Raw genomic sequence first — 24,108 nt, forward strand, 5'->3', positions numbered from 1 at the left:
ATATGCCTTTTACAAATCTGAGCAGGCCATCCTCAATCAATTGCTGTGAAATTAAATTTACTTTGTTACTAATTTAAAGCACAAGAAGAGGAAAGAAAAGTTTAATCGAAAAAGAACAAGATAAGCGTCTGACAGGTCTATTCAGGCAGGTATTCTGCATTATTCCGGCACATTACGGTATATTTTTTGTCACTAACATTAAAATCATTCCCTCAAATTATTTAGTTGAGAAATTCAGTTGCTTTGTTGCACTAATGTATATTAAGAGATTGTATTTTTCTCGTCATGTTTTTATGTTTAGCTTAAAGAATGTTGATAAAGATGCAAGTTAATTAACCATTATCTGTACTACACACTATATAGTTTATGATTCCAGAGTTTAGGATATTTGTTGCAAACACATTTTGACTCTGAACCTAAGCATTGCCAAGTATCAATCATATAAATTCACAATGTGTTAAATAAATTTCTGAGGAAAAAAGTTCTAACAAAACTGGAAAAAAATCTCCAAATTTTCTCCGTACAAAAATATTTAAAATCAAAGCTTAATGTTTCATTGGGAAAAGCACTGTAACTGAAATAAATATTGTTAAAGCAACTACACCACAGACATCCACTGCATGTTTGTTGGTAAATTTTACCCCTTCAATGAACTCTCACTATCCTGAAGTTTTTAATGTTAATTTATTTCAAACAATGAATTGGAAATAGTAAACATGTCTAATAAATTTAATGAATGATTTCTTTGATCTGATTAGCGATGTAATTTCCTAGAAGTAAATCACAGTTTCACAATTTTTTTTTAAAGAAGTCTGAGTTTTGATAAGAAGCCTGTTTGGAAATATATTTGTGCTTGCTTTTGCAGTCATAGTTAATGGTGATTCCAACATGAATAATTGAGGTGGGGAATGAACTTTAAGGAGGTCATCCCTCACTTCATACTTCACAGAGCTGGTTATTTTCAAGTCTTAGTGATCTACAAGGGCTATTATTTCCATGAATTGGGGGAAGGGCAGCAAAGGAGAAACTAATAGCAATCCTGAAGGAGCTGCCATTTCCTCCTCAGCCTTTTACAGTTTCTGTAACTTTCATTGCATCAATGAGGGTAACAGTGATCCCTCAAAAATGGAAAGATTGGGTCGTGCTCCCCCGGATTCTCCAAGCTACATTGTCAATTTCCGCAGCACTCGGAACCCCCACTGCACCGCAATCTGATGCCCTCGCAAAGTTCTTCTGACCCTAAATCCCATCCCACCCTCCCCTAATGTTCCCCATTCCACGTGTCTACTGCAATCTTCTCCCCTCCTTCCCAATCTCTCCAGACTCTCCCATCAATGTCCTGACCTCCCCTCATCCTTGGATCTCCCAATCAATGTTCCTCTGGTCCTTAATCTCTCTGTGTTCCCGCCCAGTGAAGTTCCTTCCCAACACGTCATCTCTCCCTCCTTTCCACAGATGTGTCCCCGAGCTACTATCTGTCCCTCTCCAGCTGGCACTGAAGGCCTACCCACCCGACAGCCAGCCAGTCTCTCAATCTAGCTATGTGCAGCTGGGAAACAGATTCCAAAAAATGTAATCAGGTCCTGCCATTAAATTCGGTAGGCCCGGAGGGAACCCATTCTTCTGGGTTTCAGGAGTGCTAAGCTGCCTCCCACCCCCACCCTCCCCCAGCCCCCCACCCCCTCCCTGCCTCCCTTAAATACCAGGGTGAACATTTCCGACTGCTGTAAGTACAGAAGCATTGGGCAGAAACTTCCACCCTCATTAGTGATGTGTTGGGAGGCAGGGAGGGCATTTAATCAGGCAGGAGGGTGGTGGGTGAGCACCCCGCCACATTTCCACCTACATCCCTATTAAGTCCGGGGCATGAGGGCCTGGGATCGGCCATCTTGCCCCAACCTCAATTGAGGCCCTTAACAAGAGAATTAATGACCGCTTAAGGGCCTCAACCCACCACAGCTGGTATTAACCCAGCTCTGGGTAGGCCTGTTGCTATGTGAGGAGCATGAGCTACCTGTTCTCTCCTGTTGGCGAGAGGGTGGGGGGAGGCAGTCGGAGTTGGTTGTCCCTTGCCCCTCCTCCAAGGGCGCTCAGTGCCTGATCGAGGGACCCAGCAACGAGAAGGTGGAGTCCACTGAGAGCCAACCCATGCCTTTGTTACCTACCCTCTGTGCACACCCTAACTCATGTCCCCTGCCTGGCAAAATCCCTCCCATCACTGCTTACCTGTAGCCTGGGTCGCTCCGTGCTCCTAGGCCTCCAGTGGCTGCTGTTCTGGCAGCAGCCAGTGCCTCCCCGGTTACACCGCTGAATAAAAGAGCTGCGAGCCTCTGAGTAGCTGGCAGCTCTCAGTAGGCAGGACCTCTGTTCCCAGGGTCCTGATCCCAAGGAAAGGCCTACCGGTGGCCTCTCAACTGCTTGACTGGCTCGTGGTTCAGCGGGCCTTCTCCAGAGGAGACAATGTGGATCTCTCGCTGGCTCTCCAGCTGGCAGGCAAGACCCCTGTCACCTCGCCAACATTCCGGTCATAGTTACTACCACATAGCTGAAGTACACTATCATTTGATGCAGGTTTGTCCATTTAAAAATAGTTTCTAACATAATAAATTCTAAACACTAAAACGTTATAATGCACATTCCAGCAGGAAGTTCCAATATGACAGTTTATCAAGCAAAAAAGACCAGGTTACTAGGCTGTAGTGCTTATATACTCTGCAGTATGAAAGTTACAATGGCCCATTTTTTAGGCTAGTGGAAAAGCAGCAGCGCGTGTTGCTGACCTTGAAGAAAGCAGCTTCCAGAGATCTAGCAATCTCTGTGGCCTGGATTTCCCCTTTTCCTGACATTAGTTTGAAACTGGCATCAAGTCAAAAGGATCTCCAGGCATCCAGCAATAGTAATGTCACCAAGCAAGGTAAGCAGCCAATCACATTGAAAAATTCTCACAGACAAAAAACCAGGAAGTATAAGTGAAATAAATTATTGGGACATACATATGGGATTAGGGTAAAAGCTGAAATATCACAAACAAACTTTAAAAAAAACCTTAAGATATGTGGATGGGAAGTCCTGAAGCCTGGGTTTCCCCACATGCCGTGGAGTGTTTTAATTCCACACTGTGCGGACTGAATTTTCCCCGTTAGGGGGAAAGTTGATGGGCGGGCGCGTACAAGCGCGCTTCCGATCGGAGGCACGGCACCATTTTACTTGGGCAGGCCAATTAAGGCCCGCCCAGCGTGACGTCCGCAAGGAAGCACTATGCACTCTCTGTGCGGGCGGGGGGGTAATCCCAAAATCGAGAGTGCACTCTTTCATGCATGCCCACGAAAGAGAGCACTCATCTCCCTGAGGCTAAGTAAAAGCCTCAGGGAGATCGGCTCTACATGTAAAAAAGATAAAAGAAAAATAAAATTTCCCCTACATGTCCCCTCATGTGACAATGTCACATGAGTTGGGACATGTCCATAATTTTTACACAATCTTTATTAAAAATTTTTAAAGCCTACATGAAACCTCATCCCGCCGGTGGATGAGGTTTCATGATTTTTCTAGTTCCTGCCGGGGCTCCTGGCCTGCCCACCAACCTTAAGGTTGGACGGGCAGGTCCTTTAATTGCTTAATTGATCCTGTCAATGGCCTCAATCAGCTGATTTTGCTGTGCTCCCGCCTTCCTGAAAATTTAAATCGGGTGCAGTGACATCGGGGGGGGACTCCCGACGTCACCGCGTGTCATTTTACGCGTTGGCGATCAGGCCCCGCCCCCGCTCGCCGACTCGTAAAATTCACCCCGTGTCTTTTCTCCTCCACAGATTTTCTGCCCAGATATCAGCCTGATTGACGGGCTTGCCTTGCAGTCGGATGGGAAGGACTCTGAAGCAGGCTGCAGGAACAGCTAAGTCTAATCCTGGACCTTTGGGGGCAGGGTAGGGGTGGCAGAAGCTTGGTGGGTAGGGTGGGGTGGGGGGGGGGGGGTGTAATGCGGTGTGTTGTTGGCAGTGCTGGATCCATAACTCTGGGGAAGAGTGTCTGAAGGGTACAAAGTTTAGGGGATAAAAGCAAAAAACTGCGGATGCTGGAAATCCAAAACAAAAACAAAAATACCTATTAAAACTCAGCAGGTCTGGTAGCATCTGCGGAGAGGAACACAGTCAACGTTTCGAGTCTGAATGACCCTTCAACAGTTGTGTTTTGAACTGCAGGTTTGGTACAGACTAATATATTTTTCTCCTGCTTTCCATTTTTATAATGTTGAAATTTGCTTTTTAATGTGAAAGAGAAATAATTTTATAAGCAAACAAGTTGATAATGAGCCCTCCAAAATTTGGTTCAAACCATGAAGTTACATCATTGTTTTGATCTTTGACCCAGAAGCAGTAGAGTAAAGCAAATTTGAAATTTCTGTAAGTGTCTGTGGAATCTGTAATTGATTTTGAGAGTGTTTGAAAATAACTTTTAGGAGTTTGCATCAATTGTACTTTTCTTCAATAATAAGAAATACTGGTCCATGTGACCTGGCGACCCTTGACCTAGAATCAGCAGGAAGGAAGTTAACATATGAAAGTTGTATGGTCAGATAGAAAGGAGAAATGCAAACAAAGGAAAGCTGCAGCAGTGGGGAGAACAGAGAAGGCACATTTGCAAGGAGCTGTGTGTGTAATACAATTACATGGGACAGGAAGCTGAAGGCAGGGTTAGAGCAGGGATTATAAATTGAACAATTTTTCTGCTTCAGTTTTGCCAGAGCCAAGCAGGCTGTTTAACAGGGTTTATTAAAGGGTGAATAGTAGAGTCTATGCAATAAAGACTGTCGTGAACCTAGCTAAGGAGACTCTGCAGGAGTGTAACATTCAGATGATGTCTCCGGGGACCTCGGATGGAATATGGTGGCTGCTGAACATAACTTGAGCGCCAAATCGATAGAGTGGGTAAGTGAGAGATCCTACATACCAGAGTCTGAGTTGGAGAACTTTGGAATTGCACGTGGTGCCACATGTCTGCAGGAAGTGATGCAAATGCTTGTGGTTGTTTAAGACATACCTTTGTTGTACCGACAATTTAAAGTGAAAGTTACCTTTTTATTTGAAGTATCATTTGCCTGTTAATTCATGTTTAATTTACGTTGGTTCTGATTCATGTTAAAGTCAAAACTACAAAAAGTGAAACCCTGTTGATAATTTCTTCATTTTGGAAGTTGTTTAGTAACTTTGATTCTTTTGGTTTACAGTTCCCCCACAGGGATTGTAACAATCAGCTAATTAAAGTTTCATGATCTTGTTGGCTACATTTATCTGGCTAAGCTACTAATTTTCATAGTTGCAAAACTAATGTTTTACATGCCAGGGCTAACAATGCTGAATTTTGATTTAAATACTTAGAAGAATTGACTGGAGAAATCTTTATCAGTACCATTGCACCAAAACTTGTCCCCTTGATACTGTGTCCTACCATGACATTCACCCAGAAATTATCTTACCTCATTTGGTGGTAAAATTGCAAACGGCTTGATGACAGCTGCTAGAGGGATCTGGGACTGTTTGGCCATGTCTGCTGTGCTTGGGAAGCAGTAAGTTGTACAGCGTATAAAACGAGGGCTTGCATTTCCTTTTAAAGATAAAAGAAGACCAAGCATTGATTACATTCCTAGGCAGAAGCTTAAAAAAACATTCATCAGCAAAATTGACAGTTGTAGATTGTTCATAAATCATTTTTTAAATTTCTAAAGGCTTCCAAATTGCAAATAATTTTATAGAAAAATATGGGATCACATGTTGGACAGAATTGAATAAATTCAATTCAGTTGGTCAGAACTCTATTATCGGTAGATCAGCTGCACTTCCGACATAATTCAAACTCAATGCAAAGTGTAAACGTTACTTTTTTCCAAAGGTTCACAGAAGGGGGTAATTAGTAGCCTTATCATTTCTATCTGCTTCAGCAGATCAAAGTGACAAATAGTTGTGATTAAGTTGAATAATCATCAAAAAACACTACAGTAACTTATCCCCTGAGAGAGATGAGATAACAAATATACAGTTGAAATGATAAGACTTGACAGTGCTTCATTGTTCCAGCTGCTTCTAACTGCCATTGTATGAACAGGAAGATATGTGGTACACTCCGCTGGTGTGGGCATCTCTGACTGATCACAACAGTGGAGTGAGGTGTGGGGGGGGTCACTTGTTTGAAATTTATCAGGTTAGAAAAAACTAAAACTCTTTTATGCCAATGGCTGCCATTTGTCAATAGCCATTTTAATAGTGATGTGACAACAGGAAAAACTAATGGAAATATAATTGAACATAACTCCAAAATGGTAAATGATTTTGATTCAAAAATTTTACGTTAAAAATATTTCACTTAGAAATCCAACTTCACCCAAAGTCAGGCATGCAGAGCGAGGGTGCAGTTTCAATTTACTCAGGCAGCACACAATGTGTGTGTGCTGCTTCATTTCTTTACTTACACATGCATGGGGCTAATGCTACCTGCGTTACTCATTGACAGCACACCTTTAAATGGGGGGAAGCGGGGGTGGAGAAAGCAGAGATTAGGAGACTATGATACAAATCAGAAGTACATTCTGGCTGCAGACAACAGGGAAATGCTTTTGGAAGTTCAACAGCCAGACTGTAATGTCAGGACCTGTTGGAGTTAAAGCAGCATTGAGGATTGGCACGGGGTGAAATCAACAATTCTGCTGCCGCAAGCAATGACCTACATGATCTGTTGCCTGTGGTCTCCGTCTAGCTGCAAGTTGAGCATGTGGAATCCCATTCAATTGATAAAAGTGCCAAGCTGGTGATAGGAAGTATGCTAGTCAATATGTGTGCAGTATACGTCACATTGCACTTTGGGGAAGTCTGCCATTAGGGCAAAGCCTATTGCTCTCTCACACTCCTTTGCTCTGTCTATACATGTTCCTCCTGGTGTAACAGCCTCAGTGATCCCCTTGATTCATTGGTGTACTGACAACTGTGAGGTACTGCTAATGTCACCTGTTACAGCTAGGACCCCGTGGCAAGATGTTGAGCTTGACAGTCATTCGCAGTGCTGCCCATGCCGTAGTGAGAGGTTCAAGTTTCAGCTGCAGCTGGTGACATATCCTGGTGACAGCCTGCTTTGTGATGCAAAGACATTAAGCCTGAGAAAGCTTAAGGCCAGGAAGTGCTCTCTGAATACTAGCTATGGAAATGGCCTCCTGTACGATGTTGTTCTCCTTCTTCCACTTCTGGCAGCTACTTCTGCTCTCTTTCAATAAAGTATTCTTCCTTTTAAATAATTCCAACGTGCACACCTGATGCCAACACATGCATCTGTTCCAATATGGCAAGCAGCGGACTTCTGGCTGGAAATGTGCATTCACTTCCTGTCCACAATATTAGGACCTTAGTAGACTGGTTACGACCTGAAAAAGGGCACTGTGTGGCTGCATTTCTACTGAATACTAATAAAATGGCAGAAATTCAATGACTGACAGATGAACAGAACCATGGCATATTGCAACTTCCTGGTACACTAGAAGTTGCAATGATATTACTCATACCATGGGTGGACATAAAATAAGCCTTACATAACTTGCTTCCTAAGATACTATCAAAGCTACTTGAACTGCAGTTGATTTTTTTTTGTCGATTCACAACAATTGTTTAAGGAAAAGCAGCATGGAGTCAATTATTCAATTTCTCACTCAAAGTCAAAATCCTTTTGATACTCATCAGGCTACGATGAAACTGCTGCTGGCTGACAAAGTTATCTGCGATGAATTTCCTGCAGCTCTCAGTGCAAAAACAAAATTCAGCCACCTGACGATTTAACACCACTGAACAGACTGTATCAAACTATATGGTGTGAGATTACATTCATCGTGGAGCATCCTTCGGGGTTTTAGTACAAATACGGCATAACAATGTTCAAATCTTGCTTCAAATCTTACTTTTTTGGCTGTCTGAAAGAATTTTTCCAGTATACTTAGATTTAACCAGCATTCAGCCACATTTAGCCAAGAAGTCTTGGATCTCATTCTAACAGAATGTTCCTTTAAAATACAGATCCTATTTAGGAGAGTTTTCTAGTTCTCAAGTTTAGAAAAAAAAACTTGAGTTGCTTCGGAAAATGAATCCAGGAAATAAAATATTACAAGCCCAAAAGCTTGTGCTGCATTATATCAAACTACAAATACTTAGTGTAAGATAAGGATAGATTTGTTCTTATTAGATTCTACTTGGCTGTAAGATGACAGCAAACCAGCCAAATTATGGCTGTGGGTTAGTTATAAAGCATACCAAAAATAGAGAATGGTAGTATTGTAGTACAATGCTACATGCCCTGTTAAGACTTCTTATACCTCTTTAAAACAATATTTTATCACCAATTTAACACTAATAAATCAGATTATATTACCTTGATCCTGTACCACACAGTTGGTGGTAACAAGTGGGGGAACTTGGCCCCTGGTATTTGTTACAAAAAGCTGTCCCGACCTTCGAAGTTTATCTTCTTCTATGACCTGGATCTAAAAGAAATATGTGATCACTGATGTACATTTTCAAATAAAGGGAACGGTACTTCCAGTATTTCTATAGCATATACTGGGCATGCTAATGTTTGCCACCTTTTCTAATTCAAAACCTGATCGTTTAGCTACAATGAACTTCTCTAGGGATAGCCTTACATCAAGGGGAAAGACAATACAGTGTTTTCCAACTGATAGACAAAAATATTTGCTTCTTATCAATATTCTAAAGTAACAATTTAAACGTTCCTCTTCTGATTCCTGAAATAGACATCACTCCTCTGCCACAGATATCAGGGTGGAGAGAGAGAGAGTTGGGGTAGAAAGAGGGGTTAGGAGAGAAGACACATGGAGGCAAAAGGAAATGGGGGAGAGATGCAGAGATAGAGAAGTAGGATATAAAATGTGCAGAGAGAGAGAGAGACATAAGGACAGACAGAGGGAGAGATGAAGAGAGAAAGTGAGACATGCAAGGAAAAGAACAGGGACATCACAGAAAGGTAGTAAGAGAATAAAGATTGGACTTTGAAATAACAGCAACCAAATGAGAAATCATAAGAGAGTGTGACATCAGAGGGGGCAGTGTGAGGGAAAAGAGAAGCAGGTAAGACCTCAAAGACGAGATACAAAGGGCATAAGACATCACAAGAGATGAGAAGAGTGACTTAAAAAAAAAGACATTTGGGACAGATAAAGAGAGAAAGGAAAGAATATTAAATTCTTGAAACAGAATCACAGAATTGTTACAGTGCAGGAGGCCATTCAACCCACCATGTCTGCACCAGCTCTCCAAAAAAGCAATTCACTTAAGTGTCATTCTCCTACCTTCTCCCCATAAATCTGCAAACTCTTCCTTTTCAGATAAAATTTTAATTCCATTTTGAATGCTTTGATTGAACCTGCCTTCACCGCACACTCGGGCAGTGCATTCCAGACCTTAGCCACTCGCTACGTAAAAACATTTTTTCTCATGTTGTTTCTGCTTCTTTTGCCAATTATTTTAAACCTGTGCCCTCTCATTCTAGATCCTTTCACAAGCGGGAACAGTTTTTCCCCATCTGTCCTGTCTCCTCGACCAGGATTTTCAGGATGGCAGGGTTTCCCTTTCCGCCATCTGAACAGTTTATGGACAACACATCTCAGCGATACTGCCTGCCCCACAGACATTTCATGCTCCAACAAGCCTTAATTGGCTGGAGGCGGGACTTCCGTCTCTCAGGTGGAAGCCCCACCTCAAAGAGCTGCCAGCCATTCAGATTGGTCGGCAGCACTCTAGTCCCTGCAGCGCCAGAGACTGCAATGGACAGGACTAGGATTGCAAGCAGTCCCCAGAGCCTAAGTCCTGGCATTCCAGGGCGAGGTAAGATTTGGAGGTCCCAGGGCAGGGAGGGGAGGGGAGGCCCAGGGGGGTGGGCAGAGGGGGCTGGCGCTGTTGGTGGAGAATCCGGGAGGACCTGCAAGGGCCGAAGCTTCGGGGAGGGGACACACGGTGTTAAAAGGAGGCTGCTACTGAAGGCGCCTGAGGCATGAACGCTGTTCATTTTCAGGCCCTCTGCCCCTGAACTCCTCCTACCAACCTGAAAATTAAGGCTGAGTGGGAAACGGCCCTTAATTTGTCAATAATTGGCCATTTAAGTTGGGGTAAGGGCAGGTGGGCAAGCCAGTCTAGGCCTCAGCCATCCAAGCGTAAAACTGCAGAGAGTTGGAGGCAGGCAGGAGCCTGGTGGGAAGGCCATCCGACAAATTTTATGGTCACCACCCCACCCACAAACCCACCAGCGGGGAAACATAAAATCCTGCCCCTCATGAGTTTGAATACCTATGAAATCTCCTCTCAGCCTTCTTTTCTCCAAGGGAAACAATCCTAACTTCTCCAATCTATCCTCATAACTGAAGCTTCTCATCCCTGAAACCATTCTCCTGAATCTTTCTGCATACTCTCAAATGCCTTCAAGTCCTTCCTAAAGTGCAGTGTCCAGAACTGGATGCAATACTCTAGTTGAGGCCGAACTAGTTTTTTTATTCAAGTCCAACATAATGTCCTTGCTAAAACAGAATTACCTGGAAAAACTCAGCAGGTCTGGCAGCATCGGTGGAGAAGAAAAGAGTCGACGTTTCGAATCCACACGACCCTTCAACAGAACTGAAGTATAGTTAGGAGAGGGGTGAAATATAAGCTGGTTTAAGGTGGGGGGCGGGGGGAGAGAAGTTGAGGGTGGGGTAACTTCTCTCCCCCCGCCCCCCACCTTAAACCAGCCTATATTTCACCCCTCTCCTAACTATACTTCAGTTCTGTTAAAGAGTCGTGTGGACCCAAAACGTCGACTCTTTTCTTCTCCACCGATGCTGCCAGACCTGCTGAGTTTTTCCAGGTAATTCTGTTTTTGTTTTGGATTTCCAGCATCCGCAGTAGTTTTTTGTTTTTATATAATGTCCTTGCTCTTGTATTCTATGCACCTATTAATAAAGCCTAGGATACTGTGCGCTTTATTAATCACTCTCTCAACCTGTCCTGACACCTTCAGTGACTTATGCACCCAGGGTCTCTGCTCTTATACCCCCTTTAAAGTTGTAACCTTTATTCTATATTATCTCCCATGTTCTTCCTATCAAAATGAATCACTTTACATTTCTCTGTACTGAACTTCATCTGCCACCTTTCTGCCCATTCCACCAACTTGTCTATGTCCTTTTGAAGTTCTACACTATCTTCCTCACAGTTCACAATGCATCCAAGTTTCATATCATCCGCAAATTTTGAAATTGTGCCCTGTACACCACTCAGGAACTCCACTACAAACTTTCCTCCAACCTGAGAAACATTAAAAATTAACCACTACTCTGTTTCCTGTCACTCAGCCAATTTCGAATCCATGTTGCTACTGTCCCTTTCATTCCATGAGCTATAAATTTGCTCAAAGTCTGTTGTGCAGCACTGTATCAAATGCCTTTCTGTGTACACCACATCAACAACATTGCCCTCATTAACCCTCTCTGTTATCTCTTCAAAAATCTCCAGCAAGTTAGTTAAACAAGATTTTCCCTTAAGTAGCGCTGGCTTTTCTTAATTAACCCACATCTGACCACGTGACTATTAATTTTGTACTGAATTATTGTTTCCAGAAGTTTCCCCGCCACCAAAGTTAAACTGATGGGTTGTAGTTGCTGGGCGTATCTTTACGCCCATTTTTGAACAAGGGTGTAACAATTGCAATTCTCCAATCCTCTGGCACCACCCCTGAGTCTAAGACTAAATAAATATGGCCAGTGTCTCCAAAATTTCCACTCTCACTTCTCTCCGTATCCTTGGATGCATCTCGTCCAGTCCTGGTGCGTTATCAATTTTAAGTACAGACAGCCCTTACGATACCTCCTCCTGATCAATTTTAAACCCTTCTGGTGTCTGAATTACCTCCTCTTTCATCATGACCTGGGTAGCATCTTCTTCCTTGTTAAAGACAGATGCAAAGTATTCATTTAATATCTCAGCTATGCCCCCTACCTCCATGCGTAAATCCCCTTTTTGGTCCCTATCAGCTCTACTTCTCCTTTTACCATCCTTTTACTATTTATATGTCTGCAGAAGTCTTTGGGATTCTCCTTTTATGTTAGCTGCCAGTTTCTTTTCATACTTCCTCTTTGGCTTCTCTTATTTGTGCATCAAGAGATAGTGAAATAAATTGGGGACAGAAAGAGAAAGATGTGAGCAACAGAAAGGTGAATGAACATGTCAGAAGGACATAACGTGAATCAATTTTCTTAGAACTTCTGTCACTCTGCTGCCATAAAACTTTGAAGGAAGTATTGCAGGAATATGGTTTATACCCATAAATGGGGGTTTCTGCTATACTTTCAATGAAGTCACAGTGAAACATGAGAAGCTCCAAGGAAATTTACCTCCACTGAGAAAGACACAAAGATAAAGGATCAGAGCATTCATTGTGAGCAGGGTCACAAGAGGTCTACAGGTATATGTAAAAACAATAGAGGACACTGATTTCCAGTGAATGATTAAGTCAGATTCCATTTTCATTATCTGGGATTCCAGGATTTTTAACCTATGTTTTGGAAGCAAATTTTGTGCCTCCATCTGTTTATAAAGCATGGGTTGGGAATAAGTCAAATACCATTTTTATTGCATTGCATTCTGGGCTGTTAACAATATATTAGGAATCAAGTTCTTTCATTCCTCCCTCTCCCTCTCCCAACCCATGAAAGATTGACAGGAACCCCAAAGAGATTTGTCAATAAGGTTTCTACCAATCTTCTATTAAATTTACAGCAGCCAATTGCAAAACTCACAATGAAATTCCCAGTGATAAAGTGGAGTTATATTTTCAACTTCTGTCAGCTAATCCAAATATATCCTAGAGAGGTCTACAAAGGTTATAAAATACTGCCTCTTACAGTTGTGTGACACTGGGCAATATGGAAAAACCTCACCAAAGTTGTGGCAGTAAAAGGAGCTATTTTGCAATCAGCAAAATTCATCAAAAAATGCTAATGCACTTGTACTAAGTCTGTGCACCATTTTAGACAGACATTAACCCACTTAAAATAAGCACATTGAGCATGCACACCTGTACTCTGTGTATTGGAAAATGAATTCTGTTAAGGCCAACAGACAAATGTGCAATTATAATGCAGAGCTGCCAAGTGCCATTCATTAGAAAAGACATGCATTTATTTTAAGTTAAAAATGTAATCTGTTTTCATATACATCATCCCAAAAATAAACACAGCCCCATGTATCAATTAAACTGCAATCTAATGGGTAAATTCAGCAAGATTGCACTCCTGACAGACTCTCACAGGGGGTCACAGAAAGGTTAGTTAACTATAAGGACTGATTTTGAGACCTGTAATGCAACTGGGAGGGCAGTCTCAATGAATTTACCCTTAAACTACTCCACCCAATCATAGACACAATTCCCAATGTTTCTGAAATGTTGGCACTTCTGAAGTAAGTTCTGAATGGGTAGAACATAAAACTTGTACATATCTACAGCTCTAAACAATCTTTGAAAACATTTTCACGAATGCAACAAATGCAGAGTTTGGATTATTGCCTCAATTTTCACTCTCACGATATATGGTATCAAAGTAAATGTTTGAGCATGCTACAGCTTCATAATATACTGTCAGCTATGGTTTATTCATCATGTAAATGTACATTAATAATAGAGGGAAAATTCCTTAGAAGAACCTTTGGCCAAAGATAAAGTTATGAATCTTTTTACCACATTGTGATAACTCAAATGGAGCACAAAGAATTAAAAGACTTGGAGAAGCCTAAATTTGTGAGGTGTTGCTTGACAGAATCCATTCTGAAATGTTTTATCAGTTAAGAATGCTAACAGGGATTGGCTGTACTTCAGAAAAAAAAAGCCTATTAACATTTTACAGTATTTCAAGACTGTCATCAAATATGTAGGCTAAACTTTGCAAAACGTGAATAATTTTGTGAATGCACAGGCTGACTTAAGCTTTCTGATCGGTCACGAAGTGCATCATTAAGTGTTCATTGTTAATTGACGATACCTCTAATAATATCCTGTTTGTAACAACTACGGTGAAGTAGTTGAGTTTTGTACTTGTCAAATGCTTATCGCTACAATTTTTCGCTGTTTAATGAGTATAGTTTTGAGCAAACACTAGGACCAATTGATAAACACTTTTTTGAAGTGATCTATTACCAGCCATCAACTAGGTGCTAGAAAATTCTTCGATCTCCCAACATAACTCTAATAGAAATGAGCATAAACAATTCCAACGACAGTGGGATCAGATAGCTAGACCTGGGCTGTTAGCTCCATACTTACCCTGGTTTTTACACAGATACGTAGAGCTTTTCACAGCAGGTATAAAGGCAGTGAAACTCTTAAGCAAATCAACTGGAGTGTCAAAGCACAACGGCAACCACAACACCACCAGCAATGTTCACCTCCCTCCCGCTAATGTTCATTCCACAACACCCCGCCACCACCACTCTGGTAATACTCACCTCCCCCTCCCTCGTTTATATTGGCCCAGGTCTTTTGGCCAGTGTCGGAGATGGTGTGTCATTGCGTACATTGTTTTAAAATGGAGCTGTCAACCCCAATACTGCACAACCTCCCCACCCCCACAAACAATCCTCAGCCCCTGACAATATTCACCCCATTCATCCCCAACAATCCCCAGACAATGCTGACTCTTCCAACATTGGACGGACAGGAGCCAAGGATTCCAGGTGGTCAGTCGGGAGAAGGGGTTGGGGGGCGGGTTTAACATTGCTGGGACAGGGGCTGAACATTGTCGAGAGAGGGGGAGGTGAATATTACCAGAGTGGTGGTGGCGGCGTGATGTGGAATGAACATTAGCGGGAGGGAGGTGAACATTGCTGGTGGTGTTGTGGTTGCCATTGTGCTTTAACACTCCAGCTGATTTACTTCAGAGTTTCACTGCCTTTATACCTGTTGTGAAAAGCTCTACGTATCTGTGTAAAAACCAGGGTAAGTATAGGGCAAATAGCCCAGGTCTCCATGGTTTTAGCTATCTGATCCGTCTGTCGTTGGAATCGCGGAACAACCGAACCAGGGTAAATCCAGCAATCGAAAGTTTAAACTTCCTGCGTAAGCACTGGGATGTGCACGTGCCAGGACTTACTCAGCAACCCGAAGCGCATCAGCGATGTAAGTTGCATCGGAGGCTCCTCCCCATATCAGAAGATTTGGGCCACTGAATCTCTGCTATTTCATTTGTAGTTACGGTAGAGAACAGGAAACCCCCACAAAAATTCTGCCCATCTGTTTTTACCCCCCAATCTCTGCATTTACTTTTGATGTTTATTTGAAATGGAATGTTCCCTAATGAGTGCTTCATATTGTCTAACTCCTTTGTCATCCATCTGTACTACTAGTTCTGGAATAAATCAATAGCATCCATAATACGGGATAAGATAGGAATTGCTCCTCAACACATATCCTTGGCCCTGCCCTCAATCTTGTCACTTCTCATAGCCTTTCTGGACCAAAGAATCTCCATCATAGCTAATTCTGACCATTTTATTGCCTACCTTGTTAATAACAACCTCTAGAAGTAAAAGTGAGGGTAGAAGTAACAGAAAAAGTAGAAAGAAAAAGAGTAGAAATTGTAATAGAAAAGAATACAAGAATAATTGAAAGAATAAAAGGAGCAGCAGAAAGAGCAAAAGAAGTATCACAGTGGAAAAGTAGTAACAGGAAATATTGACAAGGGTAACGAAGTCGATGTAAAATATTTGCATTTTCAGAAGGCCTTCAATAAGGTACTTCATAGTAGATTCATGATTAAGGCCGGAGCATGTGAATTCAAGGGACAAGTAGAAAAATGGATAGGAAGCTGGCTACAAAACAAAATATGGGTTAGTAGTTATTCAGACTGACAAAAGGTGGAAGTGGTGTTCTACTAGGATTGGAGCTGGGACCATTCTTGTTTTTTTTTATTAATTTGCGGGATGTGGGCATCGCTGGCTAGGCCAGCATTTATTGCACAACCCTAATTGCCCTCGAGAAGGTAGTGGTGAGCTGCCTTCTTGAACTACTGCAGTCACTGTGCTGTAGGTACACCAACAGTGCTGTTAGGGAAGGAGTTGCAGGATTTTGACCCAGCAACAGTGGAAGAATGGCGATATAGTTCCAAGTCAGGATAGTGAGTGGCTTGGAGGGAACTTCCGGGTGGTGGTGGTGTTCCCACCATAAACATAAATGATTTTGGATTCAGGATAAGCAGGCAAGGTATGTTAAACTTGTGCAGGACAGGCTGAATGGACCAGAGAACCTTTGTCTGTCTATCATTGTTCATCTGCTCATATGTTTGTAAATCCAGTAGGGAATTCATGAGAAACCTATTTACCCAAAGACTGTTGCAAATATGGAACTCAATACAACACGCAGTAGTTGAGGCAAACAGTGCAGATGCATTTAAGGGGAATCTAGATAAGTGCATGAGGGAGAGCGAAATGGAGGGCTCTATTAAATTCCTGACAGCCAGTTGGTGAAGTAGGAGACCAGAAACAAATCCTTTCTCAGTTTTAGATTTATTCACAGAGCAAAGCGTTACAAGTGTATACCTCCTAACTTTACTCTGACCCCAGTGTCAATAAATGTCTTCTTATACTCAATAATCAAATAAACTAACTAAAGAAAAAACCTCTTAAAAGGGTACTGTAACTAAAACAAAAACCACAAAGGAAATGAATCAAATTAAAATAACACTCCTGGGGCTGATTATACCCTGCAGTGCCCACCGTTGCAGAAAGCCTCATGCCTACTACTGGGAACTGTGTGTTCCCTCTCCAGGGAAACCTGGGTGCGGATGTAACTGCATAAGAGGGGCAGGCAGTCCAGTCGAACAACTCCTCACCCGCCCGGTAACTGGGCCTGTTTATGGCCACCTTGGCCAGGCCCAGAAGCAGACCCAGGAGGTCCTCCGATCTGCCTGCCCCTCCACACCAGCTGCCCAAAGATCAGGAGCGTGGGGTTGAAGTGCAACCAAAAGTTGTGCAGCAGCCCCTTCAGATAATAAAACAGGGGCTGCAACCTCAACCAACATAAATATGCAACACGGACTCCTCAAGGCCACAGAAATTACAGGTGGAACTCTGTGAATCAACTTAATCTCCTACTGCACAGGATTGCTGAGTGCAACACCCTCCAGGCCAAATCCCCGATGAAGAAAGGGAAGATTCCCACGTATACAGCCCTCCAGCGGGAGTCCTAGACACCACCGGACAGCAGGATGGAAATTCACAGCTATAGAGTGCGAGGAAGTGGAGGATTTGCAGCAGCAGCCCATACAGGAGACCCCTCTGTGCAGAGTGGAATGGTACAGAGGGGATTTCCATGGAACAGCTCAAATTCTGGGGCTGACGCTCCCGACAGAGACTTTAGGTCCTGGGCCAATGAGAAATTCTGTCCAATTTGGGGGTCAGTTTGGGGAGGCAGAGTGTCTCTTTATCAATGAATCAATGAAACAAATAAACTAATTAACCAACCCTTAAAGGGAAAAAAGCAAGATACTTTGAATGCTGGAAATCTGAAATAAAAACAGAAAATGCTGGAAAAACTCAGCAGGTCTGACAGCACTATGGAGAGAGAAACCGAGTTAACGTTTCGACTCTGTATGAGAGGGACCCTCCATGTGTTTGACAAGAAGGTCCTCCGCCTCCCTGCCTCGCGCCCCCTCGCCAAAATAGTTAACTGACAAGCTTTTATTTTCATTCAAACCAGACAGGTCGACTCTGAATGGTTAAGGCATTGCCATAGGGAATGAACTAGGGAATGGCTGTCCCCCAAGCTTTTATTTAGTTGATAAAGGTGCAATGTGTGGATATGTTCTTTCTGTTTGCAAAGGACAGAGTCTTGTGTAAGAATATATGTAGCCTCTAGCACACAAGTGAGCCACACTGTGAGCTCGACTTATTGTTAGTGTAATTCTTAGCACAATCAGGATTATTTGGCACGTGCTGTCCAATCATGGAATCACATCCAACGTTGGACACTATGATCTGAGTTTTGCAAGCATGGGCTGGTTGGGACAGCTGAAGGGGCATGCAGTCCACCGGTCATTGGAACGTACAGCCTACATACCTGGTATCACACTAGCACTGAAATTAATACATCACGTTACTCATTTGCGTAATAGGCAGCACATCTTTTTGGCTTGACAGCAACATGCTGTCAGTGGAGAATACCACTCGTGTTACTATTGCGTAATAGCAGCGTGAAATGGATAGCTTCGCCTGTTGCTCAAATTTTTGAGACATCTTACCCTTCCAGGGTAATTAGAGGCAGACTGGGCACTTTTCAGGACCGAAAGTGGCAGCCTTAGGCCCATTCATGAGTTTGCGCAATATACAGTGAGCAATGATCTGATCAGGGTAGCCATTATCCCACAAGATAGCTTTGATGCGCTTTATATCAGCCCAACTCCAAAAAAATCCAGGCCATTATGTCTGACAAATTTATTAGAGTTTTTGAGGATGTAATTAACAGACAAGATAAAGAGGGATGGGTTTATGCAGTATATATGTATTTCCAAGAGGCATTTGACAAGTTGTCAAGATTGTCCTAAGATGACAAGTTGAGAGGTGTGGTTCTGCACTGTCTGGAGTTTAGAAGAATGTGAGGTGAAACATTGAAGCATAAGATTGAGAGGGCTTAGCAGGGTAGATGTTGCGAGGTTATTTCCCCTGGCTAGATATTCTAAAAACCAGAAGCATTACTTCAGAATAAGTGCCTTATCATTTGAGACTGAGATAAGGAGGAATTTCTTCACTCAGATGAATGTGAATCTTTGGAACTACCTACCTCTGAGGGCTCGGAATGTCCGGTCACTGCATGAATTCAAGGCTAAGACAGATAGATTTTTAGATTCTAAGGAAATCACAAGATATAGGGATCAAGTGGGAAAGTAAGTAGAATTGAGGTTACGATCAGCATGAGTGTAGTCAATGGCAGAGCAGGCTCAGGAGTATGGCCTACTCCTGTTCCTATTTCTCACATTATGTTAAGATAATTGTTGGATAACAAAAAAACCATGGCAACGTCCAGGGTAACATGTATTCATAATACAGAGTGATGTGCCTAGCACCATTCACAAGTCACACAATAACAGAACAAAAACCCTTCCTTTTGATCAAGCATTCAGTCATGGCTATTAATGCCATCACTGATACCTTTGAATGGCATTTTTACAGGAGTTTTCCACTCTGTCCCTGTGACTTCAGCAGACGATCAGAAACCCCAGAGAAATGTTCTAACTGCCCAATTATGGTATTCTTCCAGGATTTTGGCATTCTTTCATTCATATTAAAACAGGAAATTGTAAGGTCTCTCAGACATTTCAGGAGCTTGCAAGTAGTGAAATCTTGTTACTCAACTCAATTCCATTGCTCAGTCTTTGAACTGGTCGGTCCATGAAGATGGATATATCATCAGTACTCTGCCTAAAACAAAATACCCCTCACTTGTTCAATGCAAGGCTGTACAAGTAACCAACTTGTGTGACAAGGCTGTCTAGAAACATCCGGCAATATAAAAAATTATAGTTGTTTTCGCATTTAAAGTAACTGACAAGAGGTTGCTCGTCTGTTTCTAACAGCTAAAAATTGTCTGACCACCTTGGCTTCTAGACCCTCTGAAATGGGTAACTGTTTTAGGTTATGCTTCCAATAAATACTGCCAGATTCTCAAGACTTCTCCCCTCCTTTGTCTTCATCATTGTCTTCCTCAAAACACAAAACAATGAAATCCCAATATTTATTAACATGTTATTCTGAATTTAAATTATTTGCAAATTGTGAACTGGACTCTGCACACAAACCCACCCTCTAGTGGGCATTTCAACTCTCTCTGCCCTCTCCAGCTCCAGGAATTTGAGGCTCTGTGATTCTATAATGTGATCCTATTAATCTACAGCTGAACAGGAAACCTAGCAAGGCATCCCCTGTAGCGGTATGTCTCATATCTTTGTGAGAAAACGATTTCTAAGTGTCTAAGTAAATTTATTTATATTTTTACCCCTCTCTCTTTAATCTGTCTATTCACTGTAGGACTCTGAAATCTCACAAAGCAAGTACTAATACAATAATTATGATCTCCATGCACATCATAAATAAGGATAGGATTGCAGGATCTCATCAGTGGGTAGGTAGAATTTATGCCATCTCTTAAAATGGATCAATTGAAATTCTCAAAAATTGCACAACTAGTCCATCAGTAGACACACAAAATATGAACAATTATTTTCTTTCCGATCTGCCTGATGTGCATTTCCAGGATTTTATGAAGTTTTATTCAATGTTCTCTCATTTTCAGTTCTCCTCACTTAAGAGAAAATTTACTTTTATCACACTAATTCAACACCTAGAATTGTGTAATATTATCCTCATACTATATTCAACATTGCAATTCAGCATTAGTTCATTTTGGTTTTGTATTTATTCAGCTGGAAAGAATAAGACAAGGGAAATAAAATTTCACTTTACCTTTGATAAAAGCCATGTTATTACTTTTATCATACTGTTCTAAATGTGACAATGAAAACTGTTGGTGATCAAAATAATTTATAAGGGCGTTGTTTAAGTTATATCGAATAATTATTTATCTTACTCTGTCCCAAGTTTTATCAGCTGTTTTGGCATACTCAATCCAGGTGTTCCCACAAGCTGTGTCTCCAGGTCAGGGTAAGTGAGAGAAGCAATTACCTGTTGCATTTGTCTCGGTAGGGTGTGCAGCTTGGGAACTAAATCATCTATTAGACAGGAATGTACAACAGCAACTTCTATTCAGTCAGACAAAAGCAAAATACTGCAGATGTTGAAAATCTGAAATAAAAGCAGAAAATCCTGGAAATACTCAGCAGGTCTGACAGCATCTGTGGAGAGAGTAACAAAGTTGACATTTCAGGTCAATGATTTTTCTTCAAAATCACATTTTGTGGGGGGCAGGGAGTTAGAAATGTAAGTGAAAGGGACAATGGTGGGAAAAAAGAACAAAAGGGATGATCTGTGATAAGGTGGAAGGTGTGATGCAAGGCCAAAGGGAGTCATAATGGGACAAGCAAAGAAGCAAAAGATGTGCCTAAATGAGCCGTAAATAGCAGAATTGTGAACAGTTGCTGTCTGACTGCAAATAAGAAAAAAATACAAAGATTGAAGCCAAAACCTGCAAAAGAAAAGAAACAAAATGGGGGCAAGGGTTACAGTCTGAAATTGTTGAATTCAATATTGAGTCCAGAAGGCTATAAAGTGCCTTATTGAAAGGTGAGGTGTTGTTCCCGAAGCTTAATTATATTAAGCTTCATTGGTGCATTGCAGGAGACTGAAGGCAGAGGTTAGAGCGAAAGCAAGATGGAGAATTAAAAAGCTCGGGATCATGCTTGTGGACTGGACAGAGCTGTTCCGTTAAGCAACCGTCCAATTAGTCTTTGGTCTCCCCACTGAAGAGAAGGTCATGCAAGCAGTTCTGATGAAAGATCATCAACCTGAAAAGTTAACTCTGTTTCTCCCTCCACAGATCTGGCCTGCATTTTCTGCTTTATTACTATTCTCTCAGTCTGCTCACAGTGAAACTAGTGTCTCTGATGACATGCAGTGTTCCTCCACTATGAATGCACAAAACAGAACGTGCTGCCACTAAAAATGACAATTTTACTAGCTGGTCATAGAGATTGCTGATGTGAGAACTCTGAAAATTTGCAAATGTTCTTTAAGGGATGTTTCTGATCTTGGATTAATGCAAAGTAGATGAAGTTTTACTCTAACCCACGCTATTACTGACATGGCAATATCTGATATGAATCCCTCACCTTGCCAGATGCCCAGCTACACATGTCAAGCTTCAGGAGTGTTTTTTGAGAAATATTATAAATTTGATAATAGAATTAAGATCTAAAAGTAATTCCTTCCAAGATTCCTTTGATCCGCAGTCGATAGTGTCCTCTCACACAACTTGCCACAAATTAAAGCTGCATGACATTCCATTTGGTAAGTGCATCAAGAGACAATGGACAACTGGAGGCAAGCATCTTCAATTATGAATTGAGGGGGGGGGGGGTGGAAAGAGAGAGTGCGGGAGCGGGCGCCGGGGGGGGGGGGGGCACCGCCATTTTACGCGGGCAGGCCAATTAAGGCCCCCCCCCCCCAAGCGTGACGTCCGCCAGGAAGTGCTATGCGCTCCCTGTGCGGGCGGGGATAGATTTCCTCAGCCGGGAGTGCGCTCTTTCGCATATGCGTGCGAAAGAGCACACAGGTCTCCCTGAGGCTAAATGCTGCCCCAGGGAGATCAACTCCGAATAAAAAGTTGACAGAAATGTAATTAAAAAATTTCCCTGACATGTCCCCTCATGTGACACTGTCACATGAGTTGGGACATGTCCTTAACTTTTACTTGAACATTTGATAAACATTTAAAAGTCCTCATGAAACCTCATCCCACCCGTGGATGAGGTTTCATGTTTTTTCCGAGGCCCGCCTGGGCCCCCAGCCTGCCCTCCAGCCCTAAGGCAGGTCCATCAATCAAGTTAATTAGTTTATTAATGGCCTTAATAGGCCGTTTTCAGGTCGCCCGCAGAACTGAAAATCTAAATGACGCGGGGTGATGTCGGGACACACGCCCAACCTATCCCCAGGTCATTTGATGCATCGGTGAGTGGGCCCCACCCCTGCTCGCCGACCGGAAAAACCTGCCCTAAGAAAACTGATAAAAAGCAACTCTAAACTCATTTCTGGTTCCTAGGGTATCAATATTAGTTGATAAAATAAATTATTACTGTTTTGTTTTAAACTTTGAGTTGAACTGAATTAAGATCCTATGGATCGTGTCTGATTTTCTGAATATCAGATTTTGCCCTTCCTTAGCTAGTTATCAAAGGAATTGAATAAGACCTTCACTGCAGAGGAAGTTATTCTATCTACTGGACTGTGAATCTTTGGAAGAATTACACAAACATTCAGGTATCACAGGTACAATGTTTGGCTGATGGAAGATGATATGTTGGGAGAGAGCACATATTCCTACCAAACATAGCAAATACTTAGCACAGCTTCTACAGGGAGCCACTGAACTAACATCAGTTATGGAAACATCACCAAGTAGACATATAGGAAATTGCTGAAATGTTAACCCTTCCAACACTAAATGTAGACTGGTAGGTGTCAGAGACTGAAAAAAATTCAATACACAACCAGCACTGAATCTTCCCCAATTTGGGCACTTCCAATTTGTATCAAAGGTGGAAAAGTCATGGGATTGTGTATGAAAAGATTTGTTGAAATATTAATAGATGATGTCGACTATACAACCTCCAAGCCCCAAAGTAAGGGAAAACGAAGTTTGAAATAGGAATAGTTAACATTTTTCATGAGATGAATCATTCGAATGGAAATAACTACCCAAATACTTTCTTTCTTCTGTGATAAAGGAAGAATTTTCCCTACATTACTTTTGCAGTTGGAATGTTCTTCTAAGTCCAAGTAGAATACATGACTATTTAAGAACAGCACAATGAATTCTAATTAAATTATACATGCTCATAGATGCAGTTCAAACAAAAAAAAAGAGAAAAATAATAATTTACCAAGTCTATCATTTACTGTACTATACTTACTGGACTAGGGATCGAGTCAGGATCAAGTTTCTTCTGTTGGGGTCCAGCAAGCTGTGCGCCAGTTGCTGAGGCCCCTGGATAAGCAGGATAATTTGGCTGAAGCCCTCTTTGCTGCCCTCCGTACATACCTCCTGGAAAGAAGAACCACAAAGACTAGAAACAACAGCACATCGTCCTACATTGTATGAATTAAATTACACGAGTTCGATGAATCGTTTTTGTTTGCATTGCCCTGGAAAACAGCAGCATTTATAGTAAACAATCCAGAAACACCATAAACAGACTCAACTTCTAACCAAGATATCAATCTTAAAGTGTATTCTGCTCATCATATCTGCAGGAATGTACAAAATTGTTCTCTTTTGGTTTATAATCGGATGTACCTTGCTCAGAAATTAAATCAAGAGCAGCCATAGGTTCTTGGTATTATTGACTCTACCGCACATCAGCATAAAAGAATCACA

The 24,108-nt window shown here is 42.0% G+C and overlaps 1 protein-coding gene across 1 annotated transcript in view; it reads right to left on the minus strand.

Annotated features, from left to right (window-relative positions):
- sec24d (SEC24 homolog D, COPII coat complex component) overlaps positions 1 to 24,108 on the minus strand; it is a 244,257-nt gene that overhangs the window by 181,652 nt on the left and 38,497 nt on the right. The window contains exons 6-8 of the mRNA XM_078543241.1: positions 23,645 to 23,775; positions 8,401 to 8,512; positions 5,474 to 5,601 (exon numbers count right to left, since the gene is read on the minus strand). Coding sequence (XP_078399367.1) covers positions 5,474 to 5,601; positions 8,401 to 8,512; positions 23,645 to 23,775 — 371 coding nt within the window. The remainder of the gene's footprint in view (positions 1 to 5,473; positions 5,602 to 8,400; positions 8,513 to 23,644; positions 23,776 to 24,108) is intronic.

Source organism: Cetorhinus maximus, chromosome 1, assembly GCF_964194155.1.
Source record: "Cetorhinus maximus chromosome 1, sCetMax3.hap1.1, whole genome shotgun sequence".
NCBI lineage: Eukaryota > Metazoa > Chordata > Chondrichthyes > Lamniformes > Cetorhinidae > Cetorhinus > Cetorhinus maximus.